The sequence below is a fragment of the Athene noctua genome, chromosome 5, assembly GCF_965140245.1.
Source record: "Athene noctua chromosome 5, bAthNoc1.hap1.1, whole genome shotgun sequence".
NCBI lineage: Eukaryota > Metazoa > Chordata > Aves > Strigiformes > Strigidae > Athene > Athene noctua.
The window spans coordinates 22,907,585-22,923,596 of NC_134041.1; the positions used below are offsets into that span (position 1 = coordinate 22,907,585).

At 34.9% G+C, this 16,012-nt stretch overlaps 1 protein-coding gene across 1 annotated transcript; it reads left to right on the top strand.

Moving 5' to 3' along the window:
• The first annotated feature begins 425 nt into the window (after positions 1 to 425).
• On the top strand, positions 426 to 15,649 carry RNPC3 (RNA binding region (RNP1, RRM) containing 3). The gene is made up of 15 exons (XM_074907368.1): positions 426 to 446; positions 849 to 896; positions 2,008 to 2,126; positions 3,255 to 3,335; positions 3,950 to 4,061; positions 4,560 to 4,628; positions 6,100 to 6,248; positions 7,096 to 7,221; positions 8,510 to 8,646; positions 9,498 to 9,659; positions 9,824 to 9,918; positions 9,998 to 10,056; positions 10,579 to 10,711; positions 11,677 to 11,749; positions 15,419 to 15,649. Exons 1-14 carry the CDS (start codon positions 426 to 428, stop codon positions 11,734 to 11,736), a joined length of 1,371 nt encoding a protein of 456 aa, XP_074763469.1. The 3' UTR covers positions 11,737 to 11,749; positions 15,419 to 15,649.
• Positions 15,650 to 16,012: the final 363 nt, after the last annotated feature.

Here is a 16,012-nt window from a genome sequence, read left to right on the forward strand (position 1 = left end):
TTTCAAAGATGTGTCTCTCGAAATCTTTATTTTTTTCTTCCAAATTACAGAAGCATTGGAGTATCTGTCTGGTGATGAATGCTGTTTGGAAAGAGCCTTGTATTCCTGTAGAACGGCAGATAAATTACAGACGCATCTTGTGTCAGGGTCATGCTTTCGTTTATAGGCTATTAAAAATACTGACTTCGTTACAATGATTTTCCTGATAGCTGCTCTTACAACAGTGTTAATTAATGCTTTGGGTTTTTAATACGAATCACAAAGTGACAAGATAAGTGGTAAAGTTTGTTACAACAAATATAAGATTAACTGTGTGTTCTGTGAGGATTTGGTCTATTTTGGAAAGTTTCAAGTTTTTCTAAACTTAAAAAGTAAGAGAAGACATTAGTTAGAAGTCATCCAAACTTTCAGAGCACAACATAGTTATGGCTTTTGTAGCAGGGAAGGTATTACTTTTAGGAGTTACTTTGAAAATGTTCTGATGAGAGGTACTGAAATGAATTTCCTTTTTTGAAAGGAGGATTAAACTTCTTTATCAATCTATACTTTCTTGCAGTTTAGGATGGCTTTTCTCACTAGAAAAAAATACTCTTTTCCTGTATTCTTAAAACTGCTGACATCATATCTTACTTTTTGACTGCAGGTGGTGCTTGTCGTAAATTCATAAGAAAAAAGTTTTCTAGTCCTTCACCTTTACCCCAATTGGGAGTTAGATAACTACTATCTCAAAGCTTTCAAACATGTAAACTTGAACTTTGAAATTACTTGTGGATACATGTTTTACATGCAATTTCTTACCTTTTTGATTGGAATTTAGTGTGACCGGGGCTTTCTTGTTTGTTTTCTAGAAACATACTGCTTTTGCTACCTTCCCTAGTGAAAATGCAGCTGTGAAGGTTTGTATTGAGTTTGTTATTGAATGTTTTAGCAAAATACTTTCCTGAATTTCCAGCTGTGCTCTAAAATGTTTTGCATATCACCTAGTACTTGGTGTTGGGGGGAAAAAAAAATGCAGAGCAATGTAATATTAGAGTTCTGTTTCAGGAGGTGCTTGAGAGATTTGATAAAACGAACACTTCTGTAGAGTTATAGGAAAGGTGGGTTGAAAGGGACTTGTGGAAGTCATCTGGTCCAACCTGTCACTTAGAGCGCAGCAAGCTTACCTGAGTTGAAACTGATCAGGGCCTTGTCTAGAGGGTGTATGTGCAGTTATATATAAACTATAAAGCAAACATAATTTACTTGTCTCCTGCATAATTGCATACTTGCCATAAAATTCAGACATAGTGATGTACACAATTCAAGACTGCCTTGAATGCTCAAGTTTGATAACAAAAAGAAAACTACCATGTTAATGGGGTACATGGATGCCAGAAAGGTAATACTAATACTACTTTTTAAATATGAATCTGGTAAAAAGACTGTATCCAGAATTTCTTATGCTCTGATTTTTTTAGTGGTGGGTTTTTTTGTTTGTTTGTTTGTTTTAGGCCATGCTCAAAAAAGTTACAAACACTGTGAGGTGAACAGTGATGAATTTAGGTTGCTTTGTGTCAGTTGTTATCAGCCTGTCAGCATCTGGACTTGCAGAGTACTGGTGCTTCCTAGTGTCGCTGTTAAGAATCCTGATTTTAAAATTCCCTGCTATTACTAGTGTACTTCATCGTGTTGGTAGTTCACGAGCAAGAGGTTGGTTACTTGAAATCAGAGATATGCTAGGCTGTGTAATAAATACCATTGTTGAGGTCGCAGTCTCGCTACTGTGTTCAGATGACCTAAGCCTCTGCAACGGTTCTTTTTCCTTCCTGCTAGCAGGAAAGAAGCTGCTGTAAGCAGGGCTGCGAAGGCAGGAACGGTGCAGAACTACCTGTGGCTGTAGCAGCACAGTCGTAGCTTAAAGCAGCATCCTATGGCTAGTGAACCATCCAAAGAAAAAACAGTTATGCTTTGAAATAGTTCTGATGTTTTTCCTCTTCCCTTTCTTTTCTCTATTATAATTATTTGAAGGCTTTGTCAAGACTGCATCAGCTGAAACTTTTAGGTCACACCTTAGTTGTTGAATTTGCGAAGGAGCAAGATAGTGTGCAGGTACTTAGCCAGCCTTCTGTCTCAGAGAAGTGTAAAAGGTATGTGCATAATAATTTAGTTTCTGTGTTTGCGGTCAAGGAAAGGAAATTCATGATACTTTTGTAGTACTGTTAAGTCAAAGGATAAATTAAAACCATTTGGAAGTGTGAACAGGCAGATTCTGATCTATAGACAAGTAACTGCATTCCTTCTGTTAGTATTGTTTCATTCAGTATCATCATGAAACAATTTTCATCCTTATTCCTATAGTAATTAATATCTTTAATCAGCAGATGGTCCTGTTTGTTCTCACATACAGAGCAAGACCAGTCTGTGTAAGCTGGCCTCTGTGTTGCACAGGTTTCCTGTGTTTAAAAAAAGACTTATACTTTTTTTTGGTTAGGATTATAATTTTCTTTTGCTGTTAAACAGTGCATGCCATGATGTTTCTTTCTAATGTAATGGAGAGTCAGGCAGAATTGACACCTGCTAGCATAACTGTATAAGACTATACTGTTACAGCTTACTTCTAAGCTAGAGCTGATTTGTGTGTATCTAGCTCGAAGCATGAGCAGAACAAACATAAAACTGTCCAAACATAAAACTGTTCAAATAGTTAAAAATAAAAATTTTTAAAAAATAATCAATGAATCTTAATGCTAGTGTGATCAAGAACTGTGATAGTTTGGGTTTAAATTGTCTGTCAAGTACTTAATTAAAAAAACAAGTTGCGTAGTTAGACTTTCAGGTTTACCTGTGTAGTATGTAACTAAGTGATAGAAGCTGTGTGGTAGTTCTTAATTCAATAAATCAGAGGGTTTAAGTTATTTATTCCACTCTCTGAACAAATCAATAATTTAATACCTTTGATTTTATACAGTCTCTGAACAGTGTTACACGAAATGATTTTAGTTCTTTTCCTGTGAGCAGATTTAAGTCAGGAGTGTTTGAATATAGAGAGATTTACTTAAATCTGCATAAATCTTGATTTTAGAAATTTGGCTACTATAATTATCCACATGTATTAATTCTAAAGAATTAATAATGCTATTGATAAAAGATGTTAAAAATACAATAGTAACCTATTTCTTATATTTTTGATATGAGATTAAACATATTTCATACATTATGTAAGGCACATAAATTTTGCCCATTTTTGTTTTAATTTATGCTAAACTAATTTTCAGTTCAGAAGAGGCAGTGAAAGAAGAAGAGAAGAAAGAACCAAGCTGTATTAAAATAGATAATGGAATTGCACCCAACCATGGGTTAGTGGGTTGTTTTTTCTCTTAATTATTTTATTCCATTAGTTTATTTTGAAATAAGTGTTACATGCTGTTGGAATAAGAGAGAATGAAGTGTGCTGCATTCTCTCTTGTTTCATGCAATGCTGCTGTTCTACATGCATAGCTTGTAGGAATTGTCATAAAGATGAAATTTTAGTTCTTCAAGTTTAGAACTCTCACAGCTGAGTAATGACTGGTGCTTCGAGCCATGAAGCTGCAGATTGCATACGGACAGAATAAATTCCTTTTTGGGCTAATAAATCGAGCGCTTTGAGCATTGAGTTTATGATGTTTGTACAGCATGCTATGCTGTTCTTTTGGCTTTGGACACCTGGGTTGTTTCTGTGTACTTTAGGCTTTCTGCATCTGTTGGTACTTTCATTGTGCCCAAGCCCAGTCACTGTCATACATGAGGGGATTGTTCCCTCGTGTTTAAAGACAGAATGTAAGTGGCTCAAAACTGTTCCAAGGGAAATAATATTTCAGTGATACTTCAGATGTAATCAACAGTTAAACCTCTAGTAATCATTAATTGTTATCAGCCATTATGTGGCAATAGTGCTAAGATGTCTTGTTTTTAATCTTTTTTTCCTCAGCCTCACCTTTCCCATCAATTCTTGCCTCAAATATTTGTATCCACCACCTTCAAGTACAATTCTAGCAAATATAGCAAATGCCTTGGCAAGTGTGCCCAAGTTTTATGTTCAGGTAAGTAAAAAATGGCAAAAAAAGAAAGTATAAAAGTAAAACCATCTTTTTTCTCTTTGAATTATCTACAGAAATAATTTTTGTCATAGTAGAATATGAAGTTAGTTTTCCTGTGATGGTGTTAACCAGTGTTATTTTTTTATTATGCTGAGATTATAAGATTTCATTGACCAGAAGTAACTTGCTTCATTGATGCTGAAGACTTAACTGGATATGATCTTCCTAGTTGGGATGTCACTTGAATACTTGGAATTTCGTTCTGAGAAGATGCTTTACTTTTTCTTGATTAGCCTTTTTAGGGTGTTGCTCATATTGACTATTAGTGTTGGATCCCAAGTGCAGGTTTTCACATTGCTTAATAATCAATGTAGTTGTGTCTTCATTAAAACTATGTTGATTTACACCTGCCAGAAGTTATCAGCTATGATACCTAGCAAGAAACTGTTCTCATTTACTATTTTTTTTAAAGGAAATCTTGTTTATCTTGAATTATTTCAGGTACTTCATCTTATGAATAAAATGAATCTTCCTCCACCTTTTGGACCAATTACAGCTCGCCCTCCCATGGTAACTTTTTTAATATATGTTTTAAGTACTGTAAAATGGATTCACAGTTTAAAATGTTAGCAACATGGTAGGAGATCTATGTTCAGACTTATAGAAGTTGGAGAGATCTCTAGAGGATAGCAAATACTGCTGCATTTAAGATGTGTATGTTCATCTTCTAAAGAAATACTTCTAACTGTACTTAGAACAAAGAAATATAAATGTATGATAGTACTACTGGAATATTTTAAACTGTTGAGTATAAAAAATGGGAGGTTGTAGCGTCACGTTACAAATCCGGGAAGCAACAGGCTAATGGTATTGTTTACTTTACAAAGATGTGTTAAGTCCATTGATCCATGTGTTTCTTTGGAGCTCTGATTACATTCAGATTGGTAATGCAATTGTACAGTGCTTTTGAAGGTAACTTGCTCCGTCTCAGGGATGTTTTTGGAAAGAGACAGGGTTGAGGAAAACTGGGAGAGGCTTAGGAGGAATTGTTTCTCAAGGGAAATAGAAATACCAGCTCTGTGGTCTCTGTTCTCTGTTGATGTGATAGAGTAGCTTGACTGCCAGTGTAGGATAGAGCAAGTGAGGACTTGCATTAATAGTGACAGCTAACAGTATTTGGATATAGTGCAGTTGTGCTGCGCTACTCTTTGTGTTTGCCCTAACAGAACACTTGCTTCTAGTAACAGGGGAGCTAGCTGGTAGAGAAAATTGTGAAATCCGTCACATAAATTCATTCACACTCATTTTCTGGGAATAATTTTCCTAGTTGCCTGGTATTCGGCCAGGTTAAGCACTGTGAATTTAGTGGTCAGGCAGAAAAGACTTGTAAGGTGAGAAGTCAGTCCTTAAAATTCTGAGAGCAGTTTTGAAAGGGCACAGAGCATATCTAATGCCAGAAGATATCAGTGCCTTATGGAACTGATGGTGCATAAAAGTAGCTGTTAAGTGTAGTGAGATGTTGAAAGTGGAGCTGGAGATGATTTTGTATATAGGGAATTCCTTATATGTGGTTTTTGCTGTCTCAATTAAAAAACTGATTCCTTTCATGAAATCTTAAGTCCTTACAAAAATAGAAATGTAACTTTGATAGGTGATGGAAGGTTCAGTCTAGAAACTGAGAGGGCTTGGGAGCTTAGGCCTCCTCCCATGTATTTTGACCATATTCTTCTCAGGAAAGTCTTTAAAGCTGAGTGCAAAGTAAAAACCCAGGGCTTTGGCTGCTATATTTTTTCTTTTCAAAATAAACATTCATTGTTATGCTTCAGAAAGCAGCAAATGTTTTTTTTCTTGTCGAAAGGTTTTCATTAGTAATGTGGTTTAGTAAAATAGCATCTATATTCCTATAAACATACTTCAAAAAATTCTTGTCATCTTCTAATTTATTGCTTTGACTGGTTTTATTATGTAAAGGAAAAAAGATAGGCAGATTTTTTTTCTTAAAACATTTAATTACCTTTTTGAACTTTTCCCCCATTATTAGTATGAAGAATATCTACCAGTGCCTGTGCCACCTCCCCCAGTCCCACCTCTCCCTCCTGAAGAGCCTCCTTTGCCTGAAGAGGAAGAAGAGCAACTATCTAGTGGAGATGAATCAGAATATGAAAGTGATAATGAGGAGGAAAAGGAGAGGTATGCATTTTATAGTAATTTGCAAGCTCTTGGGCTCTTCTAAAGCGGTGTGTTTACTTTTCTACCTTCTAATTCAGCACTAGATTTAGTGGAATCTGTTAATGTTTGCAGTATATAGATAATCTTTCCAGATGCTTAAGGAATCTCCAGAGTGACTTAAAACCAGAAGGACAGTGCTGTTGTGAATCACAGTAAGAGAAAGAGAATGGCCAAATGGTATGCAGATCATTTGTTCCCATGTCCAAGAAACAAAAACCCCACAGAAAAAAAACTCAGAGTCAAGAGGGTGTACAGATATAAGGAAGCAATAATTAGTTTGTTTTCTGGATTCTTCATTGTTCCACATCTTTACTGAGTAAACTACTCGGCCTGAGTCATATGTGCACTCTTGACTTCCAAAATGTTCTGTGTACATCAGTGTGTGATTGCTAGGAGTAATAATAATGGGAGGTGGTGTGTGCTGAGGATTCTCTTGGGAGTTTTGGGACTGAATTACATCACAGCTGGTTTTCTTAATCTTGAAACTACTGCTAAATGAAGAAGCAATTTTCTTTATTTGCTATTTAAACTGAAATGTAAATCAGACCCTATGCTATATTCAGAAAAATACATGGCATTTGGAAAAAGGCATCCTGTTGAGTGGAAGTAGATTTTGATTGGTCACTTAAATTCTCTGTGTGTATTGATTTGCTATGTGTTACAGTTTAGTAATGTAGTTTTGGTCTTAACCATATTCTGTAAAGTTGTATTTCAGGGGCTTTAAGGAAGGGGGATGGGTTTTCAAAATCACTATTTTCAAACAAACTGTAAACCACTTTGGTTCTTTTTAAAATTTTGTTTAAAATAGAATGACCAAGTTGATGGAATTAGCAACTCTTCAGCCTAAAAGACCAATAAACACTAAGAGGCGTGGTGTTAGAAAAAAGCAAAGAATTAAAGACTTATTGAATCTTCCTGTGTGTACTCCCCACAGGTTTGTATTATTTCTGTGGTTTTTGCATTTTTTCAGAAGACTTCCTTTTACTAAATGATGTTCTCTTTATCATGTTTGCTTTAGTGTTGCTGTTTTAAAACATTCTTCACTGGTATGTAAATTTGGTAGTGGAGTTGGTCTTCCCTTACAGTCATACTTGATTTTACTGATCTAAAGGTCCAGATTTTCCATGTAATTTTGTGGTGGTTTAAGCCCTGCCAGGACCGGAGACCACGTTGCCGTTGCCCCTCCCCCACCCTCAGCCGGTCAGGCTGGCAGTGAGGCACAAACCCAGGTTAAAATAAGAAGAAATTTAATACAGCAGTGTGATAAACAATCTGAACAACAACAGTAGCAATGATAATAATAAACAGCAATAACAGTAAGCAAGACAAAAGATATACAGAGAAATACTGCAATGGTTATGGAACAAGCCTGCTGTGTGCTTCCTGCCACCAAAATCTCAAAGGAAAAAGTTCCCTTGCTCCTGTGCCTGGACCTGATGTCAGCATGGTATGAATAACCCGGCTGGAGATCCTTTCCCCCTCTCTCTCTCTCTGCTGGGGAAACTTAACCCTATCCTAGCTGAACCAGGACAAATTTGAACTCAAGTTTGCTCAACAGTCTTAATCTGTAAACTGTGACTGGTTCAAGCCCTGTGTTTCTCTTGCTATCAAACTAACAAAAACCTCTTTTTCATAAAAAAGTAACACAATTTCATATCACAGCCCTGACAGAAGCAATCTGGACTTATTTTTTGGGATACTTCTTAAAATAAAAATTTAAAAAAAAAAATGATACTTGAAGAATTAAAACTGATTTAGTTTAAAGTAAGTTTGGTTTCTGAAACTGCAGTACTATGTCACAGTAGACACACCAGTGTAGTATTTCTATATAGTGATCATCAATTGTGAATGTGTTTTCACTAATAGCCTTCTCACTCCAAGTGATTTGCTATATTTTTTTTAAATTTGGTATATTTTACACACTGTGAGAGCAGTGGCAAGGCCAATTATTTCTCATATTTAAGTTACTGATAAAGCTTTTCATAAATGCCTGTCTATTCTGTAATGCGGTATGGAATTCCTGGTTTTGCTCTCACAGCCAGCCATACCTATTGTATTTGTAGTGTTTTAATCAACTTGAACTCTATTGGGTGAAACTTAGAGAATGGAAAACTCACATATTTGTGGTAAACAGCATAAAATCTATCTGGAAGAAATCTTGTATTTAACTATGCATTTATCAGTGTCCAGATCTTTAATTGACATGTTGTTGTTTTAAACAGTAATTTGCACCCTGCGCTGTCACCTTCAGATGTCTTTGAGCAGCCACAGCATGTAGGTCCAAAAAAAATAGAGTTCCATATTACTACTGACATCCCAGCTGTTCTTCAGATAAACTCGGAAAAAGAACTGAAGAATGGTAAGATTCTCCAAATGTATTTAATATTAAACTCATGTGGTTTCAGTGTGTAGAAGGCTGCTGAAATTTAGGCTGGGAAGATCTTTTATTTTCTTCTTTTGTATTAGAGCTTTCATAAATAGTATACATCAGAATTTGAGAACACTGACTTGCATCTTGTCTGCATTTGCTGGTTTTCCCGTGGTAAAGCACAGAACTCTGTTACTCATGGTAAAGGGTCTAGAGAATTTTAAAGGTCTCTTTCTCCCCCATGTGATCTATGGGTTTATGGTGAATTGCACTTTCTTTTAAATGTTAAGGTGTATTTTAACAAATGTTATAAATGCATTCTCACTATTATATAGTGCAATTTAATATATCAGGCTAATTTCAGATTTTCCTCTTCCAGCTCTTAGCAGCATTGAAGTGATTGCCATCTCCTTCTCTGTGATGCACTGATTATCTGCTATAAAAATGCTGGGCGATAATAGCAATGAAGTGTGATGGTTTCTTACAGGGTTATGGTCAGTCTGTGTTTCGTGGTACTTCACAGTAATATACAGTTTCTTTGAATGAAAATTAGATAAACCATTGAAATGGATACAGGCTCGAATAGCAAGGTTAGTTTTACCTTAACTGGCATGTGCCATGGCTTTTATTTGTAGTACAGTTGGTTGTATAGGACCATATGGAGCAGGTGTGTTTGTCAAACCAGGGATTAAGACACATTTCTTTAAGGATGTGTTCAGATTGCTTTACAAAGTCTACTATATTAAAACGGTAATGAAAGGAGTATACTTTATTGCTTGCTGTTGATCCTTTTGTGAATAAACATACAAACCACTTCTTTATATAATGTGTTGAAATTTCAGACCTTTATGCAACCACAGAAGAAATCAATAATACAGGCTTTGGAAGGATTTTCCCAACTCCTAGTTCAAATGATAAAATGGAAACTGAAGAGGATGATGATGAAATACCATCAGAATTTATTTCTAGAAAGGATCTAGAAAAAAACAGACTTTCTAGAGAAGGTATAACTGTCAGAATAAATTATTGAATAATAGGTCTTTGATTTGTTGTAACAAATAGTTTAAATAAGTATTTCCTTTATTAATTGATCATATAGTAAATTATTTTATACCAAGCAAAAATACTAAGTACATGAGCTAAAACGTTGTCTGTTTTTGTCTTCAAGAAATGGAAAAATTTTCTGTTTTCAAAAACTATGAGCCAGGTGATCCAAATTGCAGGATATATGTGAAGAATTTAGCTAAACAAGTTCAAGAAAAGGTAGGTAAGCAAGAAAAATAAATATTTATTAAAAGGGCTGTTTATCAGCTTTTCTCTTATGCCTACCCTTTAATTTCAGGATCTCAAGTTCATTTTTGGAAGATATGTTGACTTCCAGTCAGAAGTGGAACGAAATATGTAAGTTAATTTGGTACTTGGTTAAAATTAAGCCTTTTATGTTAACTTCTATAATACAGTGAAAATTGATTTAGAAACTAGTCATCTTTTTTCTTTATGCTTCTGCATAAAGAAAAAATGTTTCATCTGAAAATCTTCATTTATCACAAGTTCAGAAATAGAATTATTTTTTTGAACAGTGTCTGAGGACTCTACTATTTTCCTCTTATATTTTTGTTACCAAATTTACTCTTTATTGGCTGAGTGACACAGAATGAACAGTGTAGATGATTGTGTGTATCTGATTATCTTGCATGTCATATTTACTCCAGTTGTACACCAGTTTGCCATCCTGCAGTCTAATGTCACTTTTTACTAAATGGTTGCCTCAGGCAAGATGGTCTCCAAATAATTCCTGCTTGTGGGCTCTGCTCCCATTTCTGTTATTTCTCCACCTTGAAGCGTGAGAATTATACTTGTTCTGTGAAATATGAAAGTGTGGTTAAACGTCAGTAATTCCCAGTTGTCTTAATTTGCTTCTAGGTTTGATATACGTTTGATGAAAGAAGGCCGTATGAAGGGACAGGCTTTCATTGGACTTCCTAATGAAAAAGCAGCTACTAAGGCTTTAAAAGAAGCAAATGGATATGTCTTATTTGAAAAACCCATGGTGGTTGTATCTTTTTCTTCAAACATTTCCATTATATTCTTTGTAGTCTGTCTCCCAAGCTCTAGTTTTGCTGTCATAGTGTTCCACTTATTAGAAATCTATGGAAAGGGGAAATACATTAAGAAAACCAGGCAGCATAGCAGCATAGTGTACTTACTATTGTTAATTTTATGATAACTGAAAATTATATAGAGGCACCTCTTCTGAAATAGGAAAGTACGTGTCCTTTATTGAAGACGCTAAAACCAGACAAGACAATTTTATTTCTTTGATCTGCAAACACAATAGAAAAAATAATTGTGCTTGTATGACCATTGTATTTAAATAAAGTAACCTTTTTGACTTGGTTAAGCTTGTGTTTACAGAATTAAGAACATGAAGAAACGTTCCTGTCAGGGTCAGTGGTCTCTGTTTAGACCATATTTAGCTTTCCAGCTGGAACTGTCAGTTACTTTAGGCTTGTGTAACATGTTGAGATTTCTACACTTTTTGATTGCAATGCCCTGGTTTTTGTCTATAATTCCTTTCTTACTTTTTTACACTTAAATGTTTCACAGTTTATTTACTTTCCTTTGTACTCTTGTGCACCCCAACCTCTGTTCCTTTTAGCTTTTTTCCCCTCCCAAATAACCTACTGAGACATCAAAGTTACAGTTCTTCATCCCAGCATGTTAATTCTGTAAATATCAAGCATTTATCCTGCTGTAGTTAATCCTGTTTGCACCTAACCCATTTACAGTTAGTTCTCCTTATTTACTTAGTATTGTAAACTGTTGGACAGGCTTGCTTAAAATTTTTTGTACTGCAGATCAGTGAGGTTCTAATCTTTGACTAATAGACATTATTGTTATAATATTTAATACTATAGTTGATTCACAGATAAAGGCCAGTTTTTACTGAAATAATACTACTTTGCTGCTTGATTGGCTTCTGTTTATTATTGACACTTGTAGTCCTTAACAGAATCTCAGCAATTTGCTCGCTCAGCTAGACCAAAACAGGATGCCAATGAAGGGAAAAGAAAAAAGTAGAGCACTGCATAAGGTATGGATTCTCTACCTGAAAATAAAAATAAGAAATAGGCTGGGGTTTTATGCTCATTTGTTTTCTTCAGGTTTTTTGTTTGGTTTTATTTACTATATTTTTAATGGCTTTAGGAATAGTGATAATGGAGGGGAGATTATCTATACAATTTTATTTTCTTAAATGTGCATTTACACCAGAAAACCAGAATGCAAGACATATAGCTGGTGTACATTTAAATGTTGCTTCTTTCTCTGTTTAGAATCTTGGAGACTGCCATTTCCCTAATCCTGATACCCTAGGGTAGTTGTCAGTTTGTCTAATCCGTAGTCTGGGGAGCTAAGGAGTATAATTCTGTTGACTTGGACCATTTACTTCTTAGTAATCTTCCAGGGTTTAGGCTTTGAAAAAGAGGTGCTTCTTGTCTCATTCCCTTCTGTCTCTGCAAATTTAAAATGATCCTGAAGAACTGTTTCCAGCAGTAAACTCACTTCTGCTAGCTCTGTGAAAGGCCTTTGGCTTTGCTAACTGAGGGCTGTTGCAGCATCCTTTAAACTTATCTGATTTAGGAAAACGTATTGTGTCAGAAAGTGTTACTTAACGTTGCATTGATCAAGGCTTCCTCTGCTGGGGAATGCAGAGGTCCTGATTTTTTGGTATCACTGTCTAAACTTGCTATGAAAGTAACTTTTAGCAGAAAGTAATCACTAACTTTATTTGCTATCATATAGCTTTACTTCACTTCTGATTATTTGCTTTATATGAAAGTAACTCAAAATCAGATCTAATCTAACTGTGAGGGGTTTCATGGCCTAAAAACATAAAAAGTGAACTGTCTCAAATTAGCATACGAAGTAACTGGTACAAGAATTAGAAGCACTTATTTCTCAATCTGCATCCTCTGATAGACCAGCCAGCTCAAATTTAAAGGGCATCACTCTGGTTACGCTTCCACCTAAGACCAAAGGAACTCAAAGTTCTGAAACATTCTACTTAATCCATAACATGTTCCTAATCATAAAAAACCCTGAAGTTTTAAATAAAGGATGTGAAAAGCTGGTTTTGATTTTTAAGAATAGTATTTCTTTTTATAACAGTTACTTCAACTATAGGTTTCTGTTCTGTCACTGGGCTAAGGATTTTTGACATCAGATTACACTGGAGCTTGTTTTCCTTATTTGTGAGATCCTATTGGGTTTTTTGAGTTACTGATTTGTGGTTTGCAAAATCTGTAGTTTACTTTTATTAAGTTTAAAGATCACTGGTTTTATAGGCATTCTTCTGTACTGGTCATTGAAAAGAGACAAATGAGCCTTGGCTAAAGTTTATGGGAATGTTTGTCTTGTTTCTTACTCCTTCCTCATTAGAAAAAAGCTAGTATTTTATCCAGTGTCTAATAAGAAAATTACTAAGGTTTCTTTAAATGCAAAAAAGAAACTTGAAGTATTTTAGCTATTGGAAAGCCATATAAATGAAGCCCAAACATTTTTATTCTTTTAGGAATTTCACATCTTTCCAACTAATTTTGTACATTAAATCTATTTCTGCCTTCACTAAACATGCTAAATAATACTTGAATTACAAAAAATATAATGAGGTGCTTATGTGGTTATTAATTGTGCTGATGGTCAACTCAGCAGCTTTTTTTAGAATGAGCAAACATGTACTTATGTTAGACTTATTTGTGCACCTGAAAGTCTGCCATGAGTTACCTTGGTGTCATTGGTTTAATGTGTCATGGGCAGAATTTCCTTTCCTTGACCATTTGTATGTAAACATCACAGAATGTGCTACAGACTAATACAGATTTCTAGGGATCAGTGAGGTTTAATTAAAAATACTTATTTCACTTCTCAACTAATGATGAAATTGAACCCTATTATGGTTTCCTGTTCCTGCTGGAATATTCTGATGGATGCTGATTTATGATGCAAAATTTTGTGATAGAAATCTGAGTCTGTAAGGAAGAACATTGTCAGAATCTCATGTGAAACATATATATGCATATAAACAAGCTTATGCAAACATCTGAGGGACTTCAAATTTGATCTCTATCCTGCATCTCAGTGTCGCTGTTTGGTTTTTTTTAATCAACTAAATTGACATAAGTTAAACTTTTATTTTTAAACAGGAAGAAGCTATGTTAAATTCATGAATGTTATTGCAAGTATTTCTATTATTTTTTAGTATCTTCTCTACAAATATTTTATCCTTTGTAGAGAAAATAATACATATAGTTTATAAAAAATACTATGTAACTCCTTGCTGGCTGAAATGTCTTTTTCTTGAGGGACTGGCAAAAATTTCAGTTAGTATTTGGGGTGACTGTTTTTTCTGTAGCTAAAATACAGCTTTTTGGGAGAAAGGTTATGTAGAAGAAACTGATGTTGAGAGGTCTCCAGCTTCTTCATATAGAAGTGACTTGAAAGCCTGCATTGAATTGAAACATGATTGGGTTATGAACCTGATGGAAAAAGTGAGTCTGGAAAATGGTAAAGACTTGAAGGAGAATTAATGAGACAGAAAAATCTGGTGTTGTCCCACTAGTTCAAGTTATCAAAAAATGTATTTACTTTTGAATTTAGTGTTGGTGGACTCATCAGCCCTCATTAAATCTCATAAGGGGGTCAAAACTGTATTTTATCAGAGGCATATTTGCTTTTGATAGGTAGCATAAAGTTATGTGTATGCAATACTGAGAATCAAGTAAAATTAAACCACATTCTGCTGTTCTTCTTTAGAAACATTCCTGCGTAAATACTGCAGTAATACTGTCATGCAGAGTGTATCCTTTCTTGTTGTATCCTTTTTTTGTGCAATGTTTCCCGTAGCACTCAACTACATCTAAGTTTTGTATAGAGTAGGTGTGGGGAGGAGTTTACATGTCTTAGAGCTTGAACTAATCTGGTAACTTTAAAAGCAAAGAGCACTTCTGGGGGAAGAAAAGGGGGGAAAAAAACCACAACAAAACCAAAAAAACTCCAAACAATGCATTGTCTGTTTTCCATTAATAGACACAATGAAGGTTTCTAGTCTTAAAAGGTAGCCTCTGTATTCTTCCTCAGAGGTCATATAACTTGCTGATTTGTGGTCCAATTCTTTAGCTCATATGAGCTAGAAGTGTTCCACTGATGTGCACGGAGCTGTGCTGAGCTTACACTGAGGATGTCTTCTTTTTTTTTCTTTAAATATAATAATATTTTGGTTAAAATATGCTGCAGAGCAATTCTTAATAATATTAAAGGGTTGACCAGTAATTTAGATCATTTGATAGTTACTGTTATCCTGGTATATGAGAAATGATCTGTAGTTGACTTAGTTTGTACATTCCTTACTTTTTCTTTTTTGACTAGAGAAGAAAATCTAACAGTATCTTGCAATGAAGTATTTGGAATTGAACTATTTATCACTGCTACATTTTTATTGGTTGTTTTTTGTTTAGATTGGTCTCTGCACTGAGGTAGTGTTGCTAGTGACTTACTTTTCTTGTGGATTTCATATTACATTATTGTTTAACTTACTGTAATATTAAATTAATACAGCCTGTATCTATTAAGTTAGATTTCTTTCAGACGTTCGGCACTTTTCTAAATACTAAGTATCTTTTGAAAAATTTAGTTGTCAGAAGAAAGCATAACAGTATTATTTTCTGATTGTTCTTACTTTTAACATGCCTTTGTGATGTTCCAGGTCCCTTTTGTGTTCCATCTCTTTCAAGTATTACCAAGCTGGGGGAAGAAGCAGTGTAATCACCAGGACTCTTTGAACTGTGCGTAGTAGCATTTCTAAAGTATTTAAGGCAGAGTATAAATTTTGTCATCCTAAAGATTCCAGATATCTTTAAACTGTCACAAGACTTATATGATAAATGTACGTTAGTTTGCTTGTGAAATCTCTAATAAATTATTTCCTTTCTCTTCATTTTGACTTGTGTTTTGTTGTGGAGTTTGGGAGTGGGAAGGAGGAAGAAGACACTTTTTTTTGTTGTTTTGAAAGGGTGAACAGTCCAGTTGTAACTGTGCAGCATGTTATACATGATTCAGAGCACCTCCTTGAGTGTGGTGTTTAGTTGTTAGTGTTTCAGGGTAAAAAGGTAAGATCTAAGGATAATCTCATTTTTTGTGTAAATCTTTTCCTTGTCTTGGAGACTAAGCAGGGGGACTAGTACACTGGCATGAATTTGTGCTGTGAAATGAGGCACTGGTTTTTCTTTAGTAATTAATTTTCATTGTTCATCTGCATCTTGAAAAATATCACTAGTGAGCCTAAAATCATTAAAACAAG